Source organism: Topomyia yanbarensis, chromosome 3 (genome assembly GCF_030247195.1).
Source record: "Topomyia yanbarensis strain Yona2022 chromosome 3, ASM3024719v1, whole genome shotgun sequence".
In the NCBI taxonomy this organism is placed as follows: domain Eukaryota; kingdom Metazoa; phylum Arthropoda; class Insecta; order Diptera; family Culicidae; genus Topomyia; species Topomyia yanbarensis.
This window is the reverse complement of record NC_080672.1, coordinates 143,168,190-143,193,501: the sequence shown is the minus strand read 5'-3', so window position 1 is coordinate 143,193,501 and position 25,312 is coordinate 143,168,190. Positions and strand designations below refer to the sequence as shown.

General features: G+C 38.0%; 1 protein-coding gene across 1 annotated transcript; it reads left to right on the top strand.

The window, feature by feature from the left end:
- The first annotated feature begins 292 nt into the window (after positions 1 to 292).
- On the top strand, positions 293 to 24,283 carry LOC131688081 (V-type proton ATPase 16 kDa proteolipid subunit c). The gene is made up of 3 exons (XM_058972233.1): positions 293 to 644; positions 11,479 to 11,668; positions 21,998 to 24,283. Exons 1-3 carry the CDS (start codon positions 566 to 568, stop codon positions 22,200 to 22,202), a joined length of 474 nt encoding a protein of 157 aa, XP_058828216.1. The 5' UTR covers positions 293 to 565; the 3' UTR covers positions 22,203 to 24,283.
- The last annotated feature ends 1,029 nt before the right edge of the window (positions 24,284 to 25,312 follow it).

The window sequence follows — 25,312 nt, the reverse complement described above, 5'->3', positions numbered from 1 at the left end:
TTATGCATCTTTGGCTAAAAAAATGTATTATTGGCAGCTCTGTTCAGCACTTCGTATCGCTTGGGTATCGTGTCGTTACTTAAAACTTTCTTGGTTTCATTTTTATGTGAAGCCTTCACAGAAAAATCAACCAATCAGCAACGCGCTTGTATCTCGGTTGAAATGCTTAACACTTTGATCATGTGACCACTATCGTGTAAATTTCACTACTCCATCGACCGTGATGCCTATCCGTACACGTTAGACTACAAACACTACCGTGCCAGCTTACTACGAATACCGTAAAACCAGCGCAGTAGCAGCGCATACACCAGCAAAAGCAGACTAGACGACGAAACAGTAGGCCACCATATTTGCTAGACTTCGCCAGCAAGTCGATCCGATTTATTCAGTTTTGTACAGTGAGTGTGTCGAGTAAGTCATCTTTCTCCGAGACCTCTCGCTCTCCTTGGTGTAGCACCAGAGCCAGCAGCCTTCAGCAAAGCAGAAGCTAGAAGTTCCAGCGGGACAAACTCTACAACACTCATCTAAGCAGCCCAGCAACCAGCCGACAAACGAATCAAAGATGGCCCTACCAGAGGAAAACCCCGTCTATGCTCCTTTCTTCGGAGTTATGGGAGCAGCTGCAGCTATCATCTTCAGCGGTAAGTTTTTGGGGTATTTTCTATTGAATTCATGCATGCTGTCATCTCTGCTCACATCATGGGGTCCCGACCAGATTACAGCATTTTTTATGGTCATGTGTCGCCTATCACGGGTGCTCGTGTAAAGTTTGTTAGACCCACCAGGATTTGAAGGTCAATCTGTTTTGTGGTCAACGCTGAGCCTCCAGGATGTTATGGCCAGAAGAAAAAGAGAAATTTTCCGTGTTTTAAAGTTTTATAGTCTTCTTTTTCACGTTTCTATTGAAGTGGTGTTAGTGAAATGTTGCAAAATCTGACGAGAAGGTGAATGTTGTTGGATGTGTGCGTGAGTGAGTGTAACCGAGAGTACTGATCGGTCAGCACCATTGTTGATTATTATTGATTTTAGAACCATGGATTGGATACTGGCTGAGAATGGTGAACTGTCCAGAATTTACAAACAGCGGACCACTTTCTGTGTGGGAACCGATAACTATTTGGAATACTGCACCCAGGATAGCAGCGCTGACTACGCCCAAATCTTCCGGTCACGGGACCTCTCATGTGGGGGGATTTCCAAGTGATGTGTGTGTTTATGATGTTTTTTGGTCCCGTGACCACCTTAATTTTCAACCCGTTTAACGTTTTCATACTTCTTCTGTATCAAAAGGTTTGCAATTGCTTTTGTACAAAACTAGTTTATTGGGGCGTTTCAGAGTTGCCGCCTGTGCTTCCCTCCTACTTCATGATATCGATTTTGGATGCTCCTACACACATCTTTTTCATCCCGTAATATTTCTCCCGCGCCGAGAGTAATAAAGAGGGAGTCTTATCACAGAGAGGTTATCGATTTCCGTGTCGTTTGAGGGGATGTCTTGCATATGAGACGGTCTCAACCGTTATTTTACTATTAAATCTCAAGCATATTTTTTGTAGATCTTGTTGAGCGAAATTATTAATGGTTTAGATTCCGGGAATTTAAACCTTTACTCATATGAGCTACACGGAGATGGGAGTGAGCAAAAAAGTCATGTGACGTCATTGGTCAATTGTCACTCGCCTTCGTTTCTGTTTCTTGCCAGTTCCTTATCGAAGGTCTTTGATGATGTGTTTGTTGGATTACAGCACGTCTGATTTGTGGGGCGGTCAGCTGTTGTAGTATGCGTAACTCTTGGTTATGTTCATGTGACAGAGCCCACGAGATCAGCGTGGCCAGTAATGCAAATACTGACTGCTGATTTGAAGGTGCGAGACTATTGGTTTTGATGCTTATTATATATCTGGTCTGATGATACAAGAAGTAATGGGCTCGAATCTTTGCTTTCAGTATGAATGTAAAACCGGCTTTAAATGTAATTCCACAACGGAATGTTTTAACGAGGTTTTTGTTGTTTTATTGGATTTGGCCTATTAAATTACTGCACAAGGAATCGGTTAAAAGTTCAAGCGGTTTTTATGAAGCATGTTCTGTTCTTCGAATATCTTGCTTATTTAAGAACATATAGTAATATTACTAGCCACGCGTTCTTTGGTTCAACGAATGACGAATTAGAGAAAAGGCCAGTTATAATTGAGCCTAATTCTGAAAACCACCAATTTCAAATATTGATAGCACCAAAACCCGCTTTCATGTCCTACTACTTCACATTATTGGTTGACGACAGGCATTTCAAAGAGTCGCTCCAAAAATTCGCTCTGATGTCCGTCTTGTTGGTATAATTGACTTTAATACTTGTTGCGACTTGTCAGTCGACCAAACTTAGTTTTAAAATGTTATTTTGAATGACAAAAATGAATAATTTGGTCCATGGAAACGTTTCGATGTCTTGAAATTAAAATTGTCAAATGTGTATTTTTAATATTCACAGATTTTTAATATTGTATCCTTATAGTACAATGTAGCATTCTAGGACTAGCAATCTTTAGGATGTTTATAATTTTCAAGTGTTACAAATTAACTGTTCGTGGATGATTATTATGTTGAATACTATTCTTCAAAAAATAGTCACGTATATATTGCCGTCGATTTCGAAAAATGTCAGCTTCAGCTATATTTTTCGTTTTCACCATTTCAAATATCAACACAACTAGATAAAGATTAACATCGAGCCTAAATAAGTTAGTTTTGACATTGTAGGTATGCTAATTTTCGTTTTTCGGTTTTCAATAAGACCGTGATCCTAGTTGACGCTGAAATAATGTTCATTGCTGATCAAGTCTAACCAAGAATTCACAGACCTGGCAGCGCTGTTGTTCACCACTACGTTGCAATAAGGTCGTATAGTACGTAGTAAGTAGTTACTGGTTTACAAAGCTCATACCCTTTACTCAAACAGAGATAGAAGTGAAATAACGTGTATAATAATATGTTTCAAGCGCACACAAATCCTACTGAATGAAAAGATCTTTCCCTTTCCTACTATTAACACTATAAACTGCGGGCTATTACACATCAATTTGCGACGAGTCATTGCGAATGAATGCACTGGCAGTATATTTCGGTTTCTTCTATTCCAGTCCGTTATCTTTCCCACGTCCTTCCCGGCTAACTGCTGCCATGATCAAGTGACTTGAATAGATAGCGGCTTGCGACATGCGAAGCAACGTGGGTTACTCCTTCTGGTCATGTGAGCAGTCGGAATCTGATGGTTTCTAAGCCAACGTAAATAGCCGGTTGAATGTTAATTGTGAGATACCCCCAACCCTACCCCACTCTCCCACCATATCGCATTCGATAAAATTTGCAGCTCATTTGGTCACCTGATTGTGATCCATAGTTCCGTTATTTATCCAACCAACCAACACATTCTAACGATCATGTGTCCCATGTTTGCTGACGAAAAGCTATTGCATTTGACTGAAAGTTATAGTGGAATTGTGTGATGATGCGATATATCGTTTTTTTGCATTTGATATCGGTCATGTGATAATATGCACGACACAGCAAGAAATGTGCAACTTAGCGAATCCAAATGATAAAAGCAGAAGGGAGAACAACTTTACTGCTAATGAGAATATCTTCATATACGTTCTCTTCTGTTAATAACTTTTAGTCGCTTACTCATTACATATTACAGATAGGGTTGATGTACTAATAGCCATATACTTCAGGAAAACTTTTGTTAAAAAATCGATCAAAAGATCTACGGACGATGTTAATTATTTAGGTTGTTTCAAAGCAAATTTTAAGGATAACAGATTGGACTTTGGAATTTTTTTCTGGGTGTAAAAATATATTGTTCAATTCTGTAGAGCAATAGATTAGGACGTATTTTTTCCTTGTTAGCGGAAACTTTGCCACTGCGACCATTATTCAGGTTATCTTTTGTGGCTGCCCTTGTTCGCTCTACATGTTATGAATTGCCCGAATCCGATGTAGTTGGAAGCGAGTTGTTGGTTTGTCCTTATGTGGCTTCCCAACCGTGTATTACATTATTAATGTAGCTGAAGATCCGTTTAGGATAGATGCCATTCCTCGTGAGGCGTCATAAGATGCCTTCCGCAGTATTACTTCCTTCAAAGAAATAATGCTGCACGATGGCAAAGAATATGTTCTGAGTCCTTGGGCTCGTTGTTACAGAATCGTCAAATATCATCTTGATCTTTGTCAATTTTTTTGTAAGATGATACTTGGCAGGACAATGTCCTATAACTAGGCCTGTGATTATACGTGTCTTTTCGTTTTAGAACAATTTGGTTTCTTGGCTCTCGTATCTGGATATATATTTTTTTTGCTTGCGAGCGGCTACAACGTTACGCCAGTCGTTTAGTAATTGGTCTCTTTCCTAAACTGAAAGTTCCAGTTTGACGGCATATGTAGTAGATATAGCTAGAAATGGTTCTAGTCCAATAAACGCCACGCCGGGCTAATTCATCGACCACTTCGTTACCACCGATTGCTTGGTGGTTTGGTCCCCAGAATATCATTACTTTATTCCGAGTTGCCAGTTGTTGTAGAAAGATGTGATGCACTCCCAACTAATTTGAACTCATGTTTCGCCAATCTTATTGCAACAGCGCTGCTTGGCTGTCCGAGAAGATTGCGATTTTTGCATGTCTGTAGTTTCGTTTCCTACAGAGTTCCGAGCAGGTCTTGGTAATTCTTGGTCCGTAGACTCCCGAGCCAGTTAGCTGACCCATTTTAGAACCACCCGTAGAGAAAGATATTGTACCTTGAGGTAATATGCTGCCTGTAATCGTAAGTCAGTCCCATGTAGATAGGGAATCCCATAGAACATGGGACTGACTTGCGATTATGGTCAGTATGGGATCCCCTGGATCCTATATCTGACGATCTACTATGTGAACCTCATATGAGATGTCGAAGTTCGGTTTAGTCTAAATTTTATCTTGAGCTGTGGTCAAGACAGGGTTTAGTTTGAGTTGCTTTATTATACTCAGGTTACCATTTAAATCCCCATCAAATAGTGGTTTACCCTGATTTCATAGCGCCTGAAGGCAGGCTAGCCTCTGAACTTTAGTTAGCTTAGTTTGGACGATCTTCTATTCAACTTTGGGCACCGCATAAGGGGCCATACACTAATTGCGTAAGGGCATAATGGGGTGAGTGGGAGCTTCGAAATATCTTACAAATTCTTATCTGATGGGAAGGGAGGGCTCGTCCTTTCTTACGTAACATGTATCATAAAACATGCATTAAAAATAAAATCAATAAGAAAAATATTCTTTTCATAAGAAAAGAAACTATTTCATATTTGTGAAATGAACATTTTGTATATCAAACAAAATGAGCACATATTGTACATCATGGTCAAGGAAAGGCGGACCTCTAATTTAAGTGTTTTGCAGCGACAGAATATGACTGTTAAATTATTGCACAGTTCACACCAAATCGAACTGCACAGTTTGAAAGTGTGACGAATCAAAAGTGTGATCAAAAGTGCAACTCCTTTGACCTGACAGACTTTTTACATAGAAAAGTGTCAAAAACAGATTTCTTATTATTTTGGCTATCTGGTAGGTTAGCATGGCTGCCAGTCGCGTGGTTTTTATAATATATTTGATCGAAAAAGTTAATTTTTTTGTCGATTTCATATAATTTGGCAACCTTGAAAAAAGTGTGATAGGGGGCCATACACTAATTACGTAAGGGCATATGGGGGGATGGGGAGTTTCAAAATATTTTACAAATTCTTATCTGAGGGGGAGGGAGGGTTTGTTCTTTCTTACATAATATCATAAAAGAGTATGAAAAAGAAATCAATAAGAAAAATATTCTTTACACAAGAATTATTTATTATTTGTGCCATGAACATTTTCTATATCAAACAAAATTAGCACATTTTGTACATCATGGCCAAAGGAGGGTGGACCTGGAATTAAAGTGTTTTGCAACAGCAGGGTATGATTGTTAAATTAATTATGTAATTTTGTTTATCGTTGCCATCGTGAGGAGCGTCTTAATTGTCGATGATGTTAGAGCAGTTACATCAATTTCTTGACGCTTGGTGGCACATTCTTCTGTTCGGGAACTGGGGTCACAGTATGCCTTACAAGTTAAGAAGTGCTGACACTCTTCGTGTTGATGGTCCAATATTCTTCTATTCATTCTTTTTGTTCAAATCGCAAGGTATTCGGAAAATGTTCTGTCATGCGATTGTGACAGATCTTGTGGGCCGAATATTTCCAGAGTGTGAACTATATTTTACTTCAAGAAAATTCGAAGATGTCGGAGCTATGCGTACGATAATCGTCACAGTTGGAGCTCAGAATAAATTCATGCCAGAACAGGTTATAAATTCTTTTGAGCTCTGCATCACAAGAAAAAAGATTCAAAGGAAGTGGAATATGACGAAGCAGATTATATTGACCAGATTGGCTTTTCTAAATATCACCCAATAGTTGTTCTACTAGGATACAAATAAAATTACTACAGATGAATGCAGGTTAATTTTGTCATGAATTTTCTTGAAATAATTCTATAAGTATCGTTTTCGCTATTTTATTTAATGAATTAACATTATGATTTTTTAATTATGAAAATCATGATAAGATCTTATGTAGGGGGGAGGGGGAGTTCGTAAAAATCTTACGAATTCTTATCTGGGGGGGAGGGGGAGGTTGGAATGTTCTAAAAATGCCTTACGTAATAAGTGTACGGTCCCTAGCGAAGTGCGTCAAAAATCCAACTTTCAAAGCAATAAACAATAGTTATGAAATTTTGTTGATTGTTGTCAACGTGAGGATCGGCTTGATTGTCTATGGTTTTGGAACAATTTTATGACTCTTGGTGGTACATTGTTCTGATCGGGAACTGGAGTCACAGTCTGCCTTACAAGTTAGGAAGTGTTGATATCCTTCGTGTTGTTAGGCCAACATTCTTTTCAAACTTTCGCTTCAAACCCGCAAGGTATTTGGGAAATTTTCAGTCATGTGATTGTCAAGGATCTTGTTGCCCGAACAGTTCCAGAGTGTGAACTGTAGTGTATTTCAAGAAAATTCGGATGTCGGAGCTATGCGTACGACAAGCGTTATAGTAGGAATTCAGAATAAATTCACACCAGTAGAGCTAGTAAATTCTTTTGAGTTCTACATCACAAGGAAATAGACTCAAATGAAGTGAAATATAGCGAAGCAAATTATGTAGACCAAATCGGAGTTTCTGAATATCTCCCAAAGTTATTCTGAAAATTACTGCAGATAATTATAGGTTAATTTTTCCTGAATTTTCCATAAGTATCGTTTTCGCTATCGTATAATTTAATGAAATAACAATATGATTTTTAATTACACAAATCATAATAAGATCTTATGTAGGGGGAGGGGGAGTTCACCAAAATCTTACGAACTCTCATCTGGTGGGAGGTTGAAATGTTCTAAAAAAAGGCTTACGTAATTAGTGTACGGCCCCTAATGAAGGAATAAGTTAATCCAGGTCTGGCGATAGACATGTAGTACCAGTAAGCCAACCTCGGTTTGAGACCCCAAGTTTTCCCAGTGATGTAGTCGTTTTATTAACGGCGTATATCAGGTGCGAGTTCAAATTCAATTTTTTTTGTCTGGTATAGCACCTAGGTGTTTCGCTTCTTCTGCCCGGTTAATTATAGCTCCACTGAGAGTTGGGGAAACCAATTTCAGTTTTTTACTATTGGAAGACGGTACAATAACCGTTTTTTCAGGGTTCACGTTAAGTCCCCCTTTGAAACACCAGGTCATGATGAAGTTCAGGGCTAATTGAATTCGATCGCTTAGTACAGATTCATGTTTTCTCTTCTCAATTAGGATAATGTCATCTGCATATCCAACAATCTCGGAGCCCATTTCAGTCAGATCATTGAGAAGATCGTCCACCATTATTAACCAGAGCAGGGGTGATAGCAATCTTCCTTGTGTACAGCCACCTATTTGCGGCTGTTATAGTTGCTTTCGTGTCTCCCAACGTTGCTGTTATCTCTCGATTCTTGAGCATTGCAAGAATCCACTTCCCTATCGATTTTTCCACTTCCCTTTTTGCCAGGGCCTTGAGAATTGATATGTAAGGACGCATTTTCATGATGTATTATCACGTATTATTTCCATAGATTTGCCTTTTTGATACGCAAACTGGTACTTGTTTAGCGGATCTTTCAATAAATGCTCCGTTCGAATATAGTGGTCTAGCAGTTTTGCCATCAATTTTAGAAGTGTTGATGTCAAACTGATCGGTGGCTCTTGAGTAATGTTTTTGGAATAAATATTATCCTAAGGTCTATCCAGCTTATGGATGGATGCCCAAGCATAAGATCGGATCTCAGGATGTTTACTAGATCCGAAAGAATTGTGTCTACCGATTTTTGAAGAAATATTGGAAGAATGTAATCAGGGCCAGGGGATTTGTAGGGTTCGAAGGTGTTGGTAGTCCATTTAGTCAGAGATGGTGTGAAAATCTGACAGGCCAGTTTCTGTGATACCTCACAAGCCCTGGAGTCCATCACAATCCTGACCTGTCTATTCCTCGTCTTTCGCAACCGACCCAGGAAAGTGGGTGTTCATTAGATCCGTCTAATGTTTCGCTGTTGTCAATTGTGAGATAACCATCGCCTTTTTTCACTTGCCCTAGGCCATTTGTGTGATCCTTTGATAACGCTTTTTGAAGACGAACTGCCTCTGAAAAGTTTCCGATGGATCTTACTTCATGTTCTTTTCGACTGTTCCAGGTGTGAACGGAATACACAACAATTTGTTTTCCTGATTTTTGTGTGTTTTTGCACTGTGAGTTTATTGGCTTCAATGGCGAACACAATGAGTCTGTGATCCGACAGACTCGGCTCGTCAGAAACGTGCAGGGTTGCATTATTTGAGCGCCGCATAACGTGAGGTCTAGTACTTCGCTTCTAACTGCGTTCATATCGTTCCTTTGTTATATACATTGATATCATTTGACGAAAGGCAGGCTAATAGGTTCTTACTCAGCTGGTATTTATATTCGTGCTACGCCATATTGTGTGATGTGCTTTGGCTTCACATCCAATGCTAAAGGGCTTGTTTATGCTTCTGCAGTACTTTATGAGGGCACCAGGGAAGTTCTTTGCATAATATTCAAGTAAAAAACGTCGGCTTTCGATATGTACTGGAAACATTGGTCCAACAATGGTTCAACTTTAATATAGTGTTGGTTCGACGTTGGACCAACATTGGTCCAATGTTGGACCGACATTGATTCAGCATTGATCCGACATTAATGCAACATTTGTCCCATGTTGGTCCGATATTGGTCCAATATTGCCTGTTATTGGTCCTACATTGCCTGATATTGGTCCGACATTGGTCTAACTTTGGTCTGAGATTCCATCTTATATTCACTATCATCTTTCATTTTTTTTCTTGATCAGTTTGATGCACTATCGTCCCATAAGTGAAATGACTGTAGACTAGCCGATGTTAGTGTTGAATTGATATTCGTCCGAAAAAGTCATAGTTCAAAACGGGAGGATATCAGCTATCAACTAACACCACTGAAATTGTTCAGCTCTGTTCACACTAGCTAACCAGATAAAATTTTGAAAGTGGCCTCTTGAATATTATTGAATAACTAGCGAATCCTGTGCATGCGATTTATTAATTCGCGTGGAAATCCTTTTTCTTTATGGAGAGGTCGGTTGTTTCTGAATGCCGATCAATTAGTTGGCTATACAAACTGTCCAGTCCAATCACCGGTTCATACATTGCCTCCTGTCCCAGCCTATCTGAGCGTTCATATCGCCGATAACGAGCTCAACATCCCGCCGTTCCAGCTGTCATAGATATACTCCAACTGCGCGTAAAATGATTCTTCTTCGTGCTCGAGTTTCGCTTTATGAGGGCTATGCACGTTAATGATGCTGTAGTTGGAAAACGGCCTTTCATACTTACTACTCAAAAAGTGTTCGATTTCGTTCTACGTGTGTAGTGAATGGTCCAAACGAGAAATATGCTTTCACGACCGCAAACCGAGGAAACAAACCAAAGAAATCAAAAACCTCCAAGACAGCAACAGTGATGCCAGTATGCACGAAAATGACAATGAAGGAAGCGGACTTAATGACCCTTAAGCTCTATCAGGCGACGCTGAAAATGCTTCCCCGCCGCTGGAAACCACCTACAGGCACAGAGAAATTGCGTGCGAAGAATTCGATAGGCACATTATTTATTTGTTGTCAATATTTAAAAGACACGTAAAATGCGGTAAGTTCACGCATCGAACCGTGCCAAAAAACAAATTGTGAAAAAATAACGTGTTTTCGTGACAGCTTGTTGGGTCTGCACCAACTCCCTGAAAAAAACTATCAAGATACCCAATAAGCATTGTCTGCTTTAAAAATACTATTAATTGGATTAAATGATTACAAACTCAATTTCCTAATCGTATACTTTAGTGAGAAACGCGAGGAGTCGCGATATTAACTGATTAAATGTAATGGCTATTTAAATGTCTAGAGTGTTTTTTTGAGAAGGGCCAATAAGTATACTGTCGAAGTTCACTTTGAAAGGAAATTCTGGACAAACCATTAAACGTCGATTATAAATCACAGCAACAGACGAAAGAGAAAACTTTTCTCTTTCATAAAATGTTAACATCCATTCTCGGCGAGTTTCGGTTTGTCCGGAATTTTCTCTCAACCCAAATTTGGACAGCATACTTATTGGCCCTTCTCACAAAACACGCGAGATGTATTCAAAACATCTTTTAAGCATGAAAACATACATATAGAAAACGGCCAATTAGCCATACAAGTTAAAGTAAAAGACTTTTATGAGCAAAATCTGCTTCAAACGAGTAAAATCCCCAGAAATCATTATACTGCCTATAATTGCATGTCAGTCCCATGTAAATAGGGAATCCCGTAGAACATGGGACTGTTTTGCGATTATGGGCAGTATATGTTATCAAAATACAACGAATAGTATTCTTATAGTTATAGTTTTGAAAAAAAAAAAAAAATAGCGAGTTCAAATAGATTAGCAAAATTTCAAGGTTCTTTTGTTTGATGTAGTTCACGCCATTGGCCCTTTAAGAAAAGCTCGAGTATAAAAAATTAATGAACTTTCTTGCGCCAATATGTTTTTTCAAGTAACCAGAACCTGCTACCTTTTCATTGTTCAATATTGTATCATTTCTAAAATCAATTCAAGTGCCATCACATGAGCAGCAGGGACAAATAAAAATTATTTATAGCTATTCGCCCCCAATCGAATGACGATTTAAAAGTACTCGTACATCATTTATCTTCACAATATTCCATGATAACACTTTTGTGGCTCTTATCTGCGTCCGCGAAAAAATGCATGTGATTGAACTGCCGATGGTATGACGTTTTTCGAAACTTTCTTCAAAACAAGAGACTAACCTCGTTTCCCTGTTTCTTTCTCTTTGCAGCCCTCGGAGCCGCCTATGGAACGGCGAAGTCCGGCACAGGTATCGCCGCTATGTCGGTGATGAGACCTGAGCTGATCATGAAGTCCATCATTCCCGTTGTCATGGCGGGTATCATTGCCATCTACGGTCTGGTCGTCGCTGTACTTATTGCCGGTTCGCTGGAGGAGCCATCGAAATATTCGCTATACAAGTAATTATCCTCCCACATTGGAAAATATTAAAGTTTTCAGCAAAAAAGTCCCACTTCCAAAGCAATTCTTATGTAGATAGGGCATCTATGCAAATAACAGGAGAATAGTAGATGTAATTGTCCTTCCCCGCGTCTCGCGTTGCCCATTCACGCGCACTAGAGTATCAAATGGATGCATCATGACGCAATAGTGGGAAACAAAACGAGCAACGATTGCATATGCTTGCCGTGTATAGTGCACTTTCTGTAGACGGAAGAGTATTCCATTGATTGTTACAACCTGTGAACATAAGAGAACAGAGGAGTCTGCGCTGAAAGTGATTCGTCTCTCTGAGCAAGTTTCTTTCGGCTGTCAGAGCTGTTTTATAAGAATGCCTCCACTTGAATGGGCAAATGTGAGTGCATATACCGCATATGGAGAACTAGAAAATTGATTTCGGAAATTTATTGCTCAATTACTAACAATCGGTAATTTATCTATAATGAGGCTGAATTATTTGAATATTTTACTTTACGGATGGACAGTAGTTTGGCAGTCATTTTTTAGTTTTAAATGAAGTATAAGACAGTTTTCATCAAATACTTTTTTCAAATACAACTTTTGGGGCTGATTATTATTTCAACTCGACGAGCGACGTCCCAGAATATATTCGATTTATGTATAGAAATGTGGTAGTCCAAGCAATTTTGTGTCATATCTGCTAACGGGTAGACGCAACCCTTTTCGATTTTTATGAAACTTGCCACATGTCTTTGTTATGGAGGATGATTTATTTTTGAAAATCTTGTGGTGACCAATTTCGAAAATAAGTTTGAATTTGTTAATTATTTTTGAGATACCTATGTACGAGTGGGAAAGATTATGAAAATAATTGGTATTGGACATGCTGAACGGTGAGTCACCTGAGATGTGATCCAACATTTGTTTACGAAGGGGAAGAAATTAAATTTCGTAAATTCGTTGCGTACTCACTAAATATTAAATATTAATATTAAAGATTAGAAGCTTGACATGAGCGTCTGCCGACGCGACAGCCAAATCAATATAACCGACGTAATCTGTTGAAATCGGTCTACTTCAACCAATTAAATCGGTCGATTAGTTGCTAGCTTCAAACTGGGACCAGATTTACACAGATTAAATCTGGCGATTAATTTGCAGACGGAACCCAACTTTGTCACATAATTAATCTGTCGACTTCAAAGCATCCGATTTGGTCGGTCGACTGGGAAGTTTCGTAACTGTCAAATTTTCTAAGGGGTGCTCAAACGAATCTGTAAACCCATGTGGTCTACAAGCGTTATACCAAGAATCCAAGAACTTCTCTTGAGGTGAAACGATTATTGGATAACAAAGCCACAGTTGTGTTTGTGTTAGCTGTCATAGCTGGATACGATGTCCTTAGTAGAGTACAATTAAAATCCAGAAACCATCAAATAAATTCTATGATATGCAAATGACCTTTTTCTTAATGTTACAATAATTATGGTCCAGATTGCAAATTTAGCAGGACATAAGAAATATTTCTAAAACTAAATAACTTAGAAATTGTAGAAGTCTAATTTTATCAAAGTTTGCTGAAGACATGTAACCCCTATCTGTCATGTCTAGGGTTCGCAGTACCGACCCTTTTTGGCGAGAACCGGTACTACGGTACTGAAGCCCTCAGTACCGGTAAAGTACCGGTACTCGAATATTTTTTTTAAAAAATTCAAAAAAAAACTTCAAACTGAAATTGAATGCTCAAACTGATGATCTTATTCTCAGATGATTGATTTGCGCTGATCAAAAAACAAGTTTATTGTTTTTAATTGCTTCGGAATGGCAAGACTCATTTCACAGAAGATATTTTTCATATAGGGCACTTTCTTTTATTTCGAAATCTACACACCTAGAAAAAATAATGTAAATTTACGTCTCCAGACCCTGACATATACGAGCCTCAAAAATAACTTAGTTTTATGTTTGATTTTAATTTTACATGACGTTTAATTTCGTAAATCATGTAATTTTACTCCACATACAGCGTTTGTTCTGAATGGTAGGAAATGTAATTTTATGTCATTGCGCATGCAATGTATATGTTTCATGTAAAATTAAATGGAACACAGTAATGTTCCGTCATTTCGTAAATTTAGGTTTGGTGATTTGTGTCATGTTTGCAATTACGTCAACGATAAAATTCAGATTTTTTTGGTGTGTAGGCCACTTTGAAATCAATAACTGCTAAATGGGGCGACTTTCGTCGACTTGAACAAATGGTAAATGTATGAAACCCTATTAACAACAGTAAATCAAAGCGAGAATGGCAGTAAATCCGCAGGTTAATCGCATTTCCTCTCTTGCTTTTCTGAAAATTGGTTTCGACCTTTATGTCGTTTGCCTACTATTCTCTAATGCATATCAAGGCTCCTTGCTTTCCTGTAAACTACGGAGTTTTGCTGAATTTTCAGATCACCAATAATTAAAAATCGCCCCATTTGAAGCATTTCACCAAGTCTAAAACTGTTAGCTACTAAATCGCTGTACGTTCTTTTATAGATAAGTGAATAATGGAAACCAATCAGAATGTCGCTAATAAAACTTTAACTTATAGAATTATTATGATGATGGCCCCACCTCATTCCCACACAAAGATGATATCTCAACGATTTATCTAGAACGAAAGTAACATAATTAAACTTTATATTGCAGACCGATATTTTGAACCAGATCCCCCTGCAGAGTTAACATATTTGTCATAAAAAATTGTATAGTACCGAAAATACCGGTACTGGCTTTTATTCAGTACCGGTATTACGGTACCAAAAATGGGTCGGTATTCCCGGTATTTTCGGTACCGGTATTACCGGTACCACAATCCTAGTCATGTCATCTGTCATCATGTCGATTGCCTTGTGCGTACAAGGCTCACCTGGCTTCGAACCCCAACCCCGCACATAGGGTTAGAGATTTTTCCAAAAGAGATTTCTCTAATCCAAAAAGAGGCGAATGACACTAAGGTTAAAACCTCTATTATAAAAAAACTTCATTTCATAACAAATCAAATCAAAGGTTAGGATGCTTCTTAGCAAAACAGTTTTAATATCTTTTGCGGTATTGATTTAAAACTGAAGTAGTCTGCAGACAACTTTAAGATTGTTTTAAGGCGAATAATTTGTCACGTAACTATTATCGCCAAAAAATCAGGTTCTTTGGAACACCAATATCACTCATTGGGGCAAACAAAAGATAATTCTTTTTTTACCACATCTACGATTGAGCAAAAAATGATTCAAGTTATAATTGAGCAAAAAATGGCGAAAACGATATTTCTCAACATTCCACAAAATTCAATTTTTGTACTTATATCTTTTGAATAATAGAAGCTAGAGTTTTGATGTATTGGAAGAAAAGCTTCATCTTCCAGAACTCTGAAAAACATCTAAAGGATATGTTGAACAAAAATGAAAACTGCTATGTTTAAAATTGTGGTTTTCATGAATTGACGCTTGGTAGTACAAGTACAGCATCCGATTTTATCAGTTTTTTGACTCGATTTTATCAGCTTCATATGAAAATTTATAGTTGGTAGTTTGGGCTCTAGCAGACGAGCCAAGTTAAACTCGAGTAAATGCTTTCTTGAGCATATAGGTATTTCTTACCTTAGAGATCCGAAAAATGCAAAAATAAACATATCATTTTTTAATTTTACGCTGTCAGACCCCATTAAGAGGAACTTAAAGTAAATAATCAAAATAGGTTGCAAGGCTATACATATCTAAGGAACAAAGAAGAATATTTTAAGAGCTTTGGTTTATTAAAAAGTCAGAAAAATATTAGTCCCGATTTTATCAGCTTAAAATTCGCTGAGGGGCTGATAAAAACGAGTCTTTACTGTATATTTAAAGGACTCTCACTGTGGACAATATAAAAGATATAGTTTCGTTTTCCTGATAAAATTTGGCACTTTACAAGAGGTTTCTATTATTTTAAAAAGTGAATAGGGTGGTGCTAAATTTATTAAAATTGGAAAATTGACGTTTTAATGATTCGCGATAGTTTCGCAGTCTTCCAGAAAATTGAAGAAAATTAAATTTTATATAATTGTCGGAGACACTGGAACTCTATGTCTTGTACTTTTCATTTTACGAGAAATTTACCAAAAAATATTGCGTTTCTTTATTTATATAACTTCTGCAGCTTTGTTTTTTAGTAGACTAGAAATATTTTCCGATATTTTGAAGAAGAACAATTAGTCTCAGCATACCGAACCTGTGTATTTTTTTCCGTTAGAAAGTTATATACACTTTTTACTTTATTGTGAGTATAGAGCAGTATAGAGTATGTGAGCAAGATATAAAAAATATTGCATTAGCCATTTTTTTGTGGTCTATACTACAAAATATGCTATTTTACATGACAGCAACAGTGTTTAATGCTATGTGCCCTAATCGAAAATAATGCTATTTGAAATAGTTATATTTTTATACCAAAGTATGATTGAGAACCGTCTTCAAGTAGTCCAAAAGGTACTTTAGTGTAAAATTATGAACTTCAAAAGTTCTAGAAATAAAACCGTTTTTTAAGGATCACCCTAAAGCTAGCATTTGGATTTTTCATGCAGTGGAAAGTATAGCAAATAGAGCTTGCGTGTCTTCAGCAAAGTTGTCCGAAATGTTTTGTTCTACAACTTCATCGAAGACAGTCAAAAGCTCTATTTCGAACCGTAAAAGAGTTTAAATTAAATTTTAAATCTTGCTAAAATTAGAACCACCCTAGCATCTGTTTAAATGAAAAGCGGGGCCTTGCAAAGTACAACTTTCCTAAATATATTGCAAATCTAAGTCATTTAGTTTTAGCAAAAGCTAAAATTCCAGCTAAATTTACATTCTGGACCCACTGTGCACTGGATTTCTGAGTTTCAGTCGTCTAAACACAGTTGCGAATCCTTTCCTCAAGGTCGCGTCATCTAGTGACTAGAAGAAAATTTCCTTCTAGTCACTAGGTGACATGACTGCCAAAATCGGGTCCGTGGTCAATGTAAGGACAACTGAAAACTTTAAAACCGAATTGCGGTACTGTTAGGGAGTAGCATATCAAGTGATAGGAAGATTCTTGGGTGGATTCACAATGACTCATCGCGCTGAATAGTACTCAAATGATAATTGAATTTGCAGAGGCTTGTCAACGCCCTGATCAATATACTGCAGTGGTGTCTCGGAAAGTTAGAAAAGGTGTTTCGAAATCACTAGGTATTGTTTTTTCCAAAACATCTTTTGCTCCGCGACAAGTTCGTAGATTGTGCCAATCAATATTATCGTTGCAGTTGAAACCTGGAAAATTCAACTAGCGACAATCGTTTTTTTCTCTTGTTTAGTGCTAATCCATGATGCCGGAGGTAGTGCTCTGTATAGTGTATCATTGTACGAATACAGCGCACTACTTCCAACGTGATTCCATTGTTTAGAACCAGAGAAAATACGACTGTCGCTGGTTGGAATTTCCAGTTTTCAACTGCAACCAGAATAGTTACAGCGCTAGTGCTGCTCAATCTTGCTGGATTTAAAGCTCTTCCGGAATGTCCTGGGAAATATAATCGTTCATCATGGCAAGGTAGCGCAGTCTGTTGACCGTAACGTTGACTTGTACCTTATTTATTTTTTAAATAAAAAAGGAGCAATGATGCCACTGGTGTATATTCTACACTCAAAAAAATTTAAACGTTATGCCTATTGATTTTACACAATTAGCGGAGGCAGATAGATACTATTTGCTGGCACATAAACTGCCCATAAGAGCATTAGAGTCCCATGTTGAAAAACAGCAAGCCGAGAAAAACGCTGTTCAAGATTGTCCCATCCATTGAGCCAAATGGATGGGACAACCATGTTTTGGTATTTTTTTTATATTTTCTGAACAAACCCGGTAATCTTATTTGTGCAGTGTGATTTAGTGGTGATACAGAATACAATCCAACAGACAACTCATTTTCGACAAAAATCCACATGGGACTCTTATGCGTTTATGGGCAGTAAACCTAATGTGTATATTTACAAGACATATTAATCTTACATTTCATAACTATAAGTCACATAAAACCCGATTCTATAACAACACGCACATATAACTTATGTGTGTGCATACATAGTTTATACAGTTGACACATAGAAGATATGTGTGCGCGTGATAACTTTAGCATTTCTTCTTCATATGGATTTTAAGTAGTTTGAAACAAATAGAATTAACGTTTGTATTTTTTTCAGTGTAGAGATGGGCGGGTACGGGTATTTTTCGGGGGATTGCCCTTCCTATGATCATTATTTGAGATATACCGTCTCAACATCAAATTATGGTCTTGTCAAACTGCAAATGACGCGAAAGCGAGCGTTTGGTTTTATGATTGACAAGGTCGACATTGCGTAAAAACTCCTTCACTTGCAAAAAAAGAGATTAATAAAAACGAAACTAATTGAAACATAATGTTTTGAATACAGAAACTAGTTCTTTCGGCCTTTTTAGAGGTTCTCAAGATGTTTGGCACCAGAGTTAAAAATATTCAAATTCATTGACTGAAATTTGATCATATTCAGGCGCATTCATCTTCAATATTCAGTGGCGCAACTGGAAATGGCAAACGAACAAACTGCCCATTAATTCAATGCAGATTTTCATTCATCTCCGATTATTAGGTTTCTAACCTCACTTTTCTTGACAGTTCACTTGTACTGTTTACATGGACTTAGAAACATTTTGTGGACGACTAGATTCACTCGATGCAAATCACAAAGAATTTTTCTAAGTCCATGTAAACCAGCCCGGGGACAACTTGACAGCTCCCATATATTGAACACATAAGCAAATTTTGTGGTGATTTTGTGATGTCATGCGGCTCGAATGAAGCAAAATTTGAAAAAGGCGAATCCCATTTATTTTTTTCCATATCTGTAAAAAATATTCATTCCGCTATACGAAAACAGAGACATAGATTCCGTTTTGAATTTAAAAAATCCAAAATAAAATTTATTTATTTTTAAAAATAAAATAAAATAAATTTATTTTTACAAAAAATTGGAGTTTCCGAAAATCTTCCGGATCGAATCAACATCTCCCCAGACATGAAATCCTCCGGTCGATGCCGTTCCGTTAAGTTTTTATAAGACCTGAGCCGAGTAAAATTCCAGAATAATTCTGAAGGGATCCATACCAAAACCATCGCAATATCCTCCGGACAGAATTATTACAAAAGTCGAACAAAACTCTGGCAGGAGTCGAACAAAATTGTACATTCCTGGCAGCATTCTTGCTGAAGCTGAGCACTACCGGTTTGCTGCCAGAATTCTGATAAAAGCACACAAATTCTATTCAAAACCAAGTGTGCTAAATGGGTAGAAAATCATACAAATATTGTTTATTTTCCCGATCAAAATACTAGAATTCTTGACGTACTTAATGAACTTGAAACAAGATGTCGTAGGTTAACGAATTGTTAAGCTTGGTGAATTACTTTCATTGGCCAAAATGTTTCATTTATATTTCTCGAGGAAAAAGGACCAATGATTTACCGATTATATAAACTTTACTCAACAAGAAAACCAAAACATTTTTAGGAAGAAAAACAACAACTTCCAGCTAAATTTATAATAAGATTTATGTAATTTTGCTGACGGTTTCCAGTTAGGGATAATTTTTTTCTCTATTAATAGTTTTCTTTATCCAAATTTTGGAATACGCTTTTTCTAAATGTGGTTCTAACCGCATTGACGGCGTTCATAACACACGTAACGAAACACGCTTTTCTCTTGAAACTTTTTCGTTTCGTTGTTCGTGGTACTCGTATAGAGAAGGCATACTAGCGCCACAATCAAATTGGTGGTACATCTATGAAACAAGCACTATCTGTCAAGTTGTCCCTGGGTTGATGTAAACAGTACAAGCGAACTGTCAAATCGGGTCGGGTTCGGGTCTTGTTATCATCGGGTACGGGTCGGGTCGGCTACTTTAAAAAATATTTATTCCTGGTGGTCAGGTCGGGTTTTTTTCCAAAAGCATTTCGCAAGTACCCGCATAAATGTTTTTGAATGTTTGTATCCCCCTTTTTGTATATATCATAGTGAATCAGAACACCGTAAAAAATAATAAAACAAATTGGCTTTTCCCATATTCAGGTAAATTGCACTAAAGATTATACAGATAAATTGTGTAGAGATTTAAGCCGAAGGCTAAACTAATATTAGGAGAGGCAGGGGCTAGTGGGTGGTAGGGGTACAGTGGTGGTGTCCACTTTTCTATAGACTATACCGTGGGTCTGCATTATTGCCAGTCTGATACCAATTGCTACTGGGGGAGTCTCAGAAGTGCTAAAGAAACAATAACCCGGATTGACACTAGGTGGAAGTGACAAGGTGAATGTTACAACACAGGATGATGAATAGGAAACATGGAGAAGTCAACTTCCATCTGATGCAATTTCAGTCAGAACATGCCTGCTACAGGAAGTACCTGCTCAGATTCGGGCACCTCCTTTTGTCCGGAATGCACAGACGTTGAAGAGACACCAGAGCACGTGGTATTTGACTGCCCACAGTTCGGTTCAATGCGAAGCGTGTTTGCTATCAGCGGGCCAGACACCAGCCCAGATAAAATCTTCCGCAGAATGTATCTCGAATAAAATACGTGGAGCACCCCCCCTTTGTGCAAACTATGTCGGCTCAGCAGCAAAAATTGTGGGATGATCAAACGAGTGGTTGAATGGAATATCGGACAATTGACCCGGGGATAAGGCTAGATTATTCGCCGGGTACTAGTTCGAGTAATTCGCGTCGATGCACCAGAAATGGCGAGGCGCCAGTGTACCGGACGCCACACTACCCAAAATTGTCCAACCATTCCGCCGGAAAGCCCGTGAACAGGCTAGTTCTGCAGCCGTAAAGCGACAACGGTGAGTTGTCCGGATGCCAGAAAACTGGAAGTTACGCTCCATCCGGAATCGTCGGACCGACCTCACACCTATTGGTTGGTCCGTGAATAGGACAGGTCCACCGCCGAGGACTATCTGAGTAGATGACGACAAAACTTGAAGATCAATGACTCTCGCAAAGGACATCGACATCAGGAGAAATTCCGCCGCTTAGGAACTGTCATCAAAAAATAAGTCCAAACTTTGCCCAATTTAACGAACCGTAATTCACGAAATGACGGGATATAATCGAGTTCCATTAATTTTTACTAGAAACTTGTACTTTCAAGCGCAGTGTCATACAAATTAACCCATCGACATCTAAAACAAACGCCATTGTGGAGTAAAATTACGTAATTTATGAAATTCAACGTCATGTAAAATTAAAATCAAGCGTAAAACTTTGTTATTTTTGATACTCGTATATGCCAGAAGACGTCAATTTATGCGATTTTGTCTAGCGTCGTGCAACACTAATCAGCCTTTCTGATTTGACTGGCTTGTGGATATTTTTGGATTTATTATACTCCACGAGAAGGATACTGCAATGGCAAAGATCACTATCGTTTTTGGCTTGTTAATTGAAAGAAACAAAAGGCACGAACCTCTAATAATCAGCAATATCAGTCACATTCATTTGAAATCATTCACTATTCACTGTCTCTCCAAATTTTAAGTCTATCAGCTATTCGACGGATTCAATGGATTTTTGTAGCCAAAGCTGCTAAACATAGAACACATGGAAAGCGCACATGAGAACATGTACTTTCCACGCAGGGAAAACCGAGGCATTATAAAAATTCGCTATTTTTATTGGAAATGGAAAACCCGGTTATTATAAAATGAATATGAACTTACAAACTTGCAGTCATATTCAAATGCTGGTGCCCATTCATACTTTATTATGAAAATAATCGTTCAACACAAGGTACTTAAGTATCTCTGATATAGTTCGGCAGCTGGTCGTCATGTTGCCTAACTCGCTTCTTGAACCAAAAAACATACAGATTAGTTAGATGTAGCCACCGTTCCAAGATTCGACGAACCAGTACGTAGAAAATTAGTTTTCTATTAATACAGATGTTTCATTCGTTGAAGGTGATGTTCAATAGAGGTTAGACCAGGGCCCAGCGCATCAAATTGTTTTTGATTATGTGCATCAGGTTTATCCAGGTCAAATTTGTCACCGGTATACAAAAGAGCTTTTTGAACAGTCCTACTCAGTTTATGAAACCGCTTGAGCATCAATTTCAGCTCGTCCTAAAAACCAGCTTTTATTTATTATATCAACTTGTTCTTCAAACACAGATTTATACTGCATTACAAACACACAACACGAAAAAACGAGCAAATGAATTGAATCTATCTTTTTTTTTCTTCTCTCAAACAGGGGCTTCATTCATCTTGGTGCTGGTCTGGCTGTAGGATTCTCCGGTCTGGCCGCCGGTTTCGCCATCGGTATCGTCGGTGATGCCGGTGTCCGCGGTACCGCCCAGCAGCCTAGACTGTTCGTCGGTATGATTCTGATCCTCATTTTCGCCGAAGTCTTGGGTCTGTACGGTCTGATTGTTGCCATCTATCTGTACACGAAATAAGCAGCTACTGCGAGAAAAAAATGCAAACCGATGGTTCACTGCTTATCGTCATCAGCTATCACCGTCATCGCCAGCAACCATCGTCATCATCGTCATCGATCGTCACCATCAGAAGAAGTGAAAGAGGTAAACAGAACTATTATCAGAAGACCATCGTAGGAACTGCGACAAACAGCAGCAGTGACAATATTCATCACGCCGAGAAGCGAACATTTTCCAATTTCTAGCAAACAAAGCTTAAAGTCCGCAATAATATACCCAAAAGAGATAGGTGTCGGAGCACGAACTGAAACATCAGATACCCCCATCCTTCCGGAACTAAAACAAAAGACTATGTATTTATGTAAAATATTGTATTTACTTGTTAACCTATCCTAAGCCCCCCCATCAAGAGTTAAAATGATTCAAACGAGTCGTCGCAGGAAGAAGCGTACGAGCGTCGTTTATAGGTTATTTGGATAGTTTTGAGAGCTAAGCGTTAGTAACTGACTGTACAAAGCCAATGCTATTAATCTAGATAATGTCAATGCACCCTCACGTTTATCGCCCATATTGGACGAAGTGATGCAGTTCTGTATGACTTCAGTATAACCTGTAAATCGTCGCAACTTTCTCGCGTACATCTCGAAGGCAAATTTATTTTTCATTCAATTATGTTTTTCGGTTGTTCTGCAATGATAATTATGGTTTGATTACAATAAATTTGTGTACCCCTTTGATTAACACCATGTAAGGGGTCTCTCTCTAGCTAGGTTAGACCATCAAGTTTGAGAAGCGAGAGAGAAAGAGAACGATTATTGTTATCTGTTATTTTTGCAAGGTTGAGTCTGTGATATAAGCTTCCATCACAAATTAGTACAGTTGAACACACACCAAACAGCGAAACCGTTCCCTGAAACTCAACCGAATTCCAACTGACTTATGTAAGACCACCCTGGGGGGAACGAATTTCGTGTGCTCAAACTTTCTATTCAAAGATAATGTATTAAGTGTTTTGTTTTACGTCCCGGAACGATCTTCCACGGTGTATATTATTGAGACAGACTGATCTGTGGCAGACATGATGACTTTACAGCAGTTTAGTTTTGCGTTCGTTACACATAACCGTTTATAGTTATCATTAAAAGTGCAGAGTTGTATAAAAGAAGAACGACACAACTTACTTAAAACCTGTTCTATATCTTTAGCATAAATGTTCGTAAAAAACCTTTCTTTCCTGGCGTAGGTTGAGTTAGGATGAATGACTACCGTGTATTATCTGTATAATAGCTACTAACTAGAAAAAGGCCCAAAGACCATTCGGAACAAGAGAACGCATACATCAAAGAATCGAACAAATGAAAAGTACCAATTGAATCGATTGGGTGGCTGTAGCACCCGAGCGATTGAAATGCAAGAAAATCGAAAACAAAAGACAAAAAAAGACACACACACCGATACAAAACGACAAACACACACACATACTCGTTGATCAAACAAAACCATCTCAAGGATCAACAAAAGGACCCAAATGCATGCAAAAATAGCTTCACGGGGATACTCACACTCGATTGCCGTTCCTGTACGCAGTCCGATACGTTTGGATGCTGAAACGTGGAGGTTGTGTCACACGAACACTTGCATAATCGTGTGTGGTCAAAATCCGCGGGTTTCCTTGTTTGAAGATTCGCCTCTGGCTTTCTGTATAAATTAAACATCTTCTCGTCGGTGCGCTGAATTTTTGTGGATAAACTTGAACAGAGAAGCTATCTTTCCTGAGTGCATTTGGCTGGTCCCGAAAAAAATGTAATCAAATTAAATTATTGTTGGAGAAGACCACCACAACTACCACCACTATCAACCGATGGAAACATCAATCAACAAACATACCAAGACATGAACAGAAAACAACTGGATAAAAATTTGCCAACATCTTGAATATCCCTGTTTTGTTGTGAGGAAGCTTTAGGATCTTAGAATCTTATCGATAAGTTGAATGATACAAATAAACAAAAAACCATAAAAAAACAAAAGTGAAAAATCTACCGAAATGACATTTGAATATAACATCTGATGAATTCAATAAATTTAACTGAAAATAAGTTGCTGTATCACCTCACTAGCGAAAGAAAATCCCTAATAACTCGGAAAAATTAGCACGAAAAAAAAATTCACCGCGGTATTTCCAAATCTACATCTCATATCAAATTTAAAAAATTCCACAAAGGCGATTTCAAAAAAAAAATAAGGGATACACCAGAACGGACATTTCAGGTTTTTCCAAAAATACTTCTGACATTTTTCACATATAATTAGAATTTGATGATTTGACATTTGTAGTGTTGACAACTAATAAATGTCTGCGATTAATTAAACCATTTTTCCAATCGTTATATATATCGTACCCTAGATATAGCGTTACTCGATGTAATGTACATTTTTCCTCGATATAACCTACATATTTTTAAATTTATTTTCAGGTCCAAATTTCTCTTCAATTACGCATGTATTCTATATTTTTGCAATATGTTACACACAATCGTAAAGCGTATTAATTGGACTTTTAACGACCATGTTAGCAATTGGCCACTTCATTGAAGGCTTCGAAAGCGATTTTTTCAATTTCATGTGCATGTGACCGTATTTTTTTACCCTGGGCTTCGGCGATGAGCCTAAGGGCGCGTACTCTTGATTGGTGGATAAGAGTGGGAGATCAGAGCGAGTGCTGGTTCTTTGTTCTCTGAATTCCATGAATAATAGTCACTGGATCGAGTGTTTTGGCGGGCAGCTGATGCGGATGTTTCCACTTTCGAATGGGGGACACATTGGCTCAGCTGTTCGGGGACTCATTCGATCTTGAGCATAGTGATCGATTCATTCGATTCGGATCAATGGACTATCATTTGGTCGGTGTTAAGTCAGACCGGACCAAGTAGCAAAATATTGATTTCGAGAAAAATGGGTTTAAAGTTTGAATCGTTGCATCCTTTACGTTATAATTGGAAATTATTTTTTGCCATAATTCTTGTTTATGGTTACATATTTCACATTTGGCAAAAGTGGAATGTAGCAGAAGAAATTCTTTATCCAGTGTTATCATTATCTCATTTTTGATGTTTTGCGACTTAGTC

Excerpts from the sequence above, each read along its gene's own strand:
- LOC131688081 (XM_058972233.1), top strand. The coding sequence starts at position 566 with ATGGCCCTACCAGAGGAAAACCCCGTCTATGCTCCTTTCTTCGGAGTT. Across the intron at positions 645-11,478 it reads TGCAGCTATCATCTTCAGCG|CCCTCGGAGCCGCCTATGGA; the intron begins GTAAGTTTTTGG and ends TTCTCTTTGCAG. Across the intron at positions 11,669-21,997 it reads TCGAAATATTCGCTATACAA|GGGCTTCATTCATCTTGGTG; the intron begins GTAATTATCCTC and ends TCTCTCAAACAG.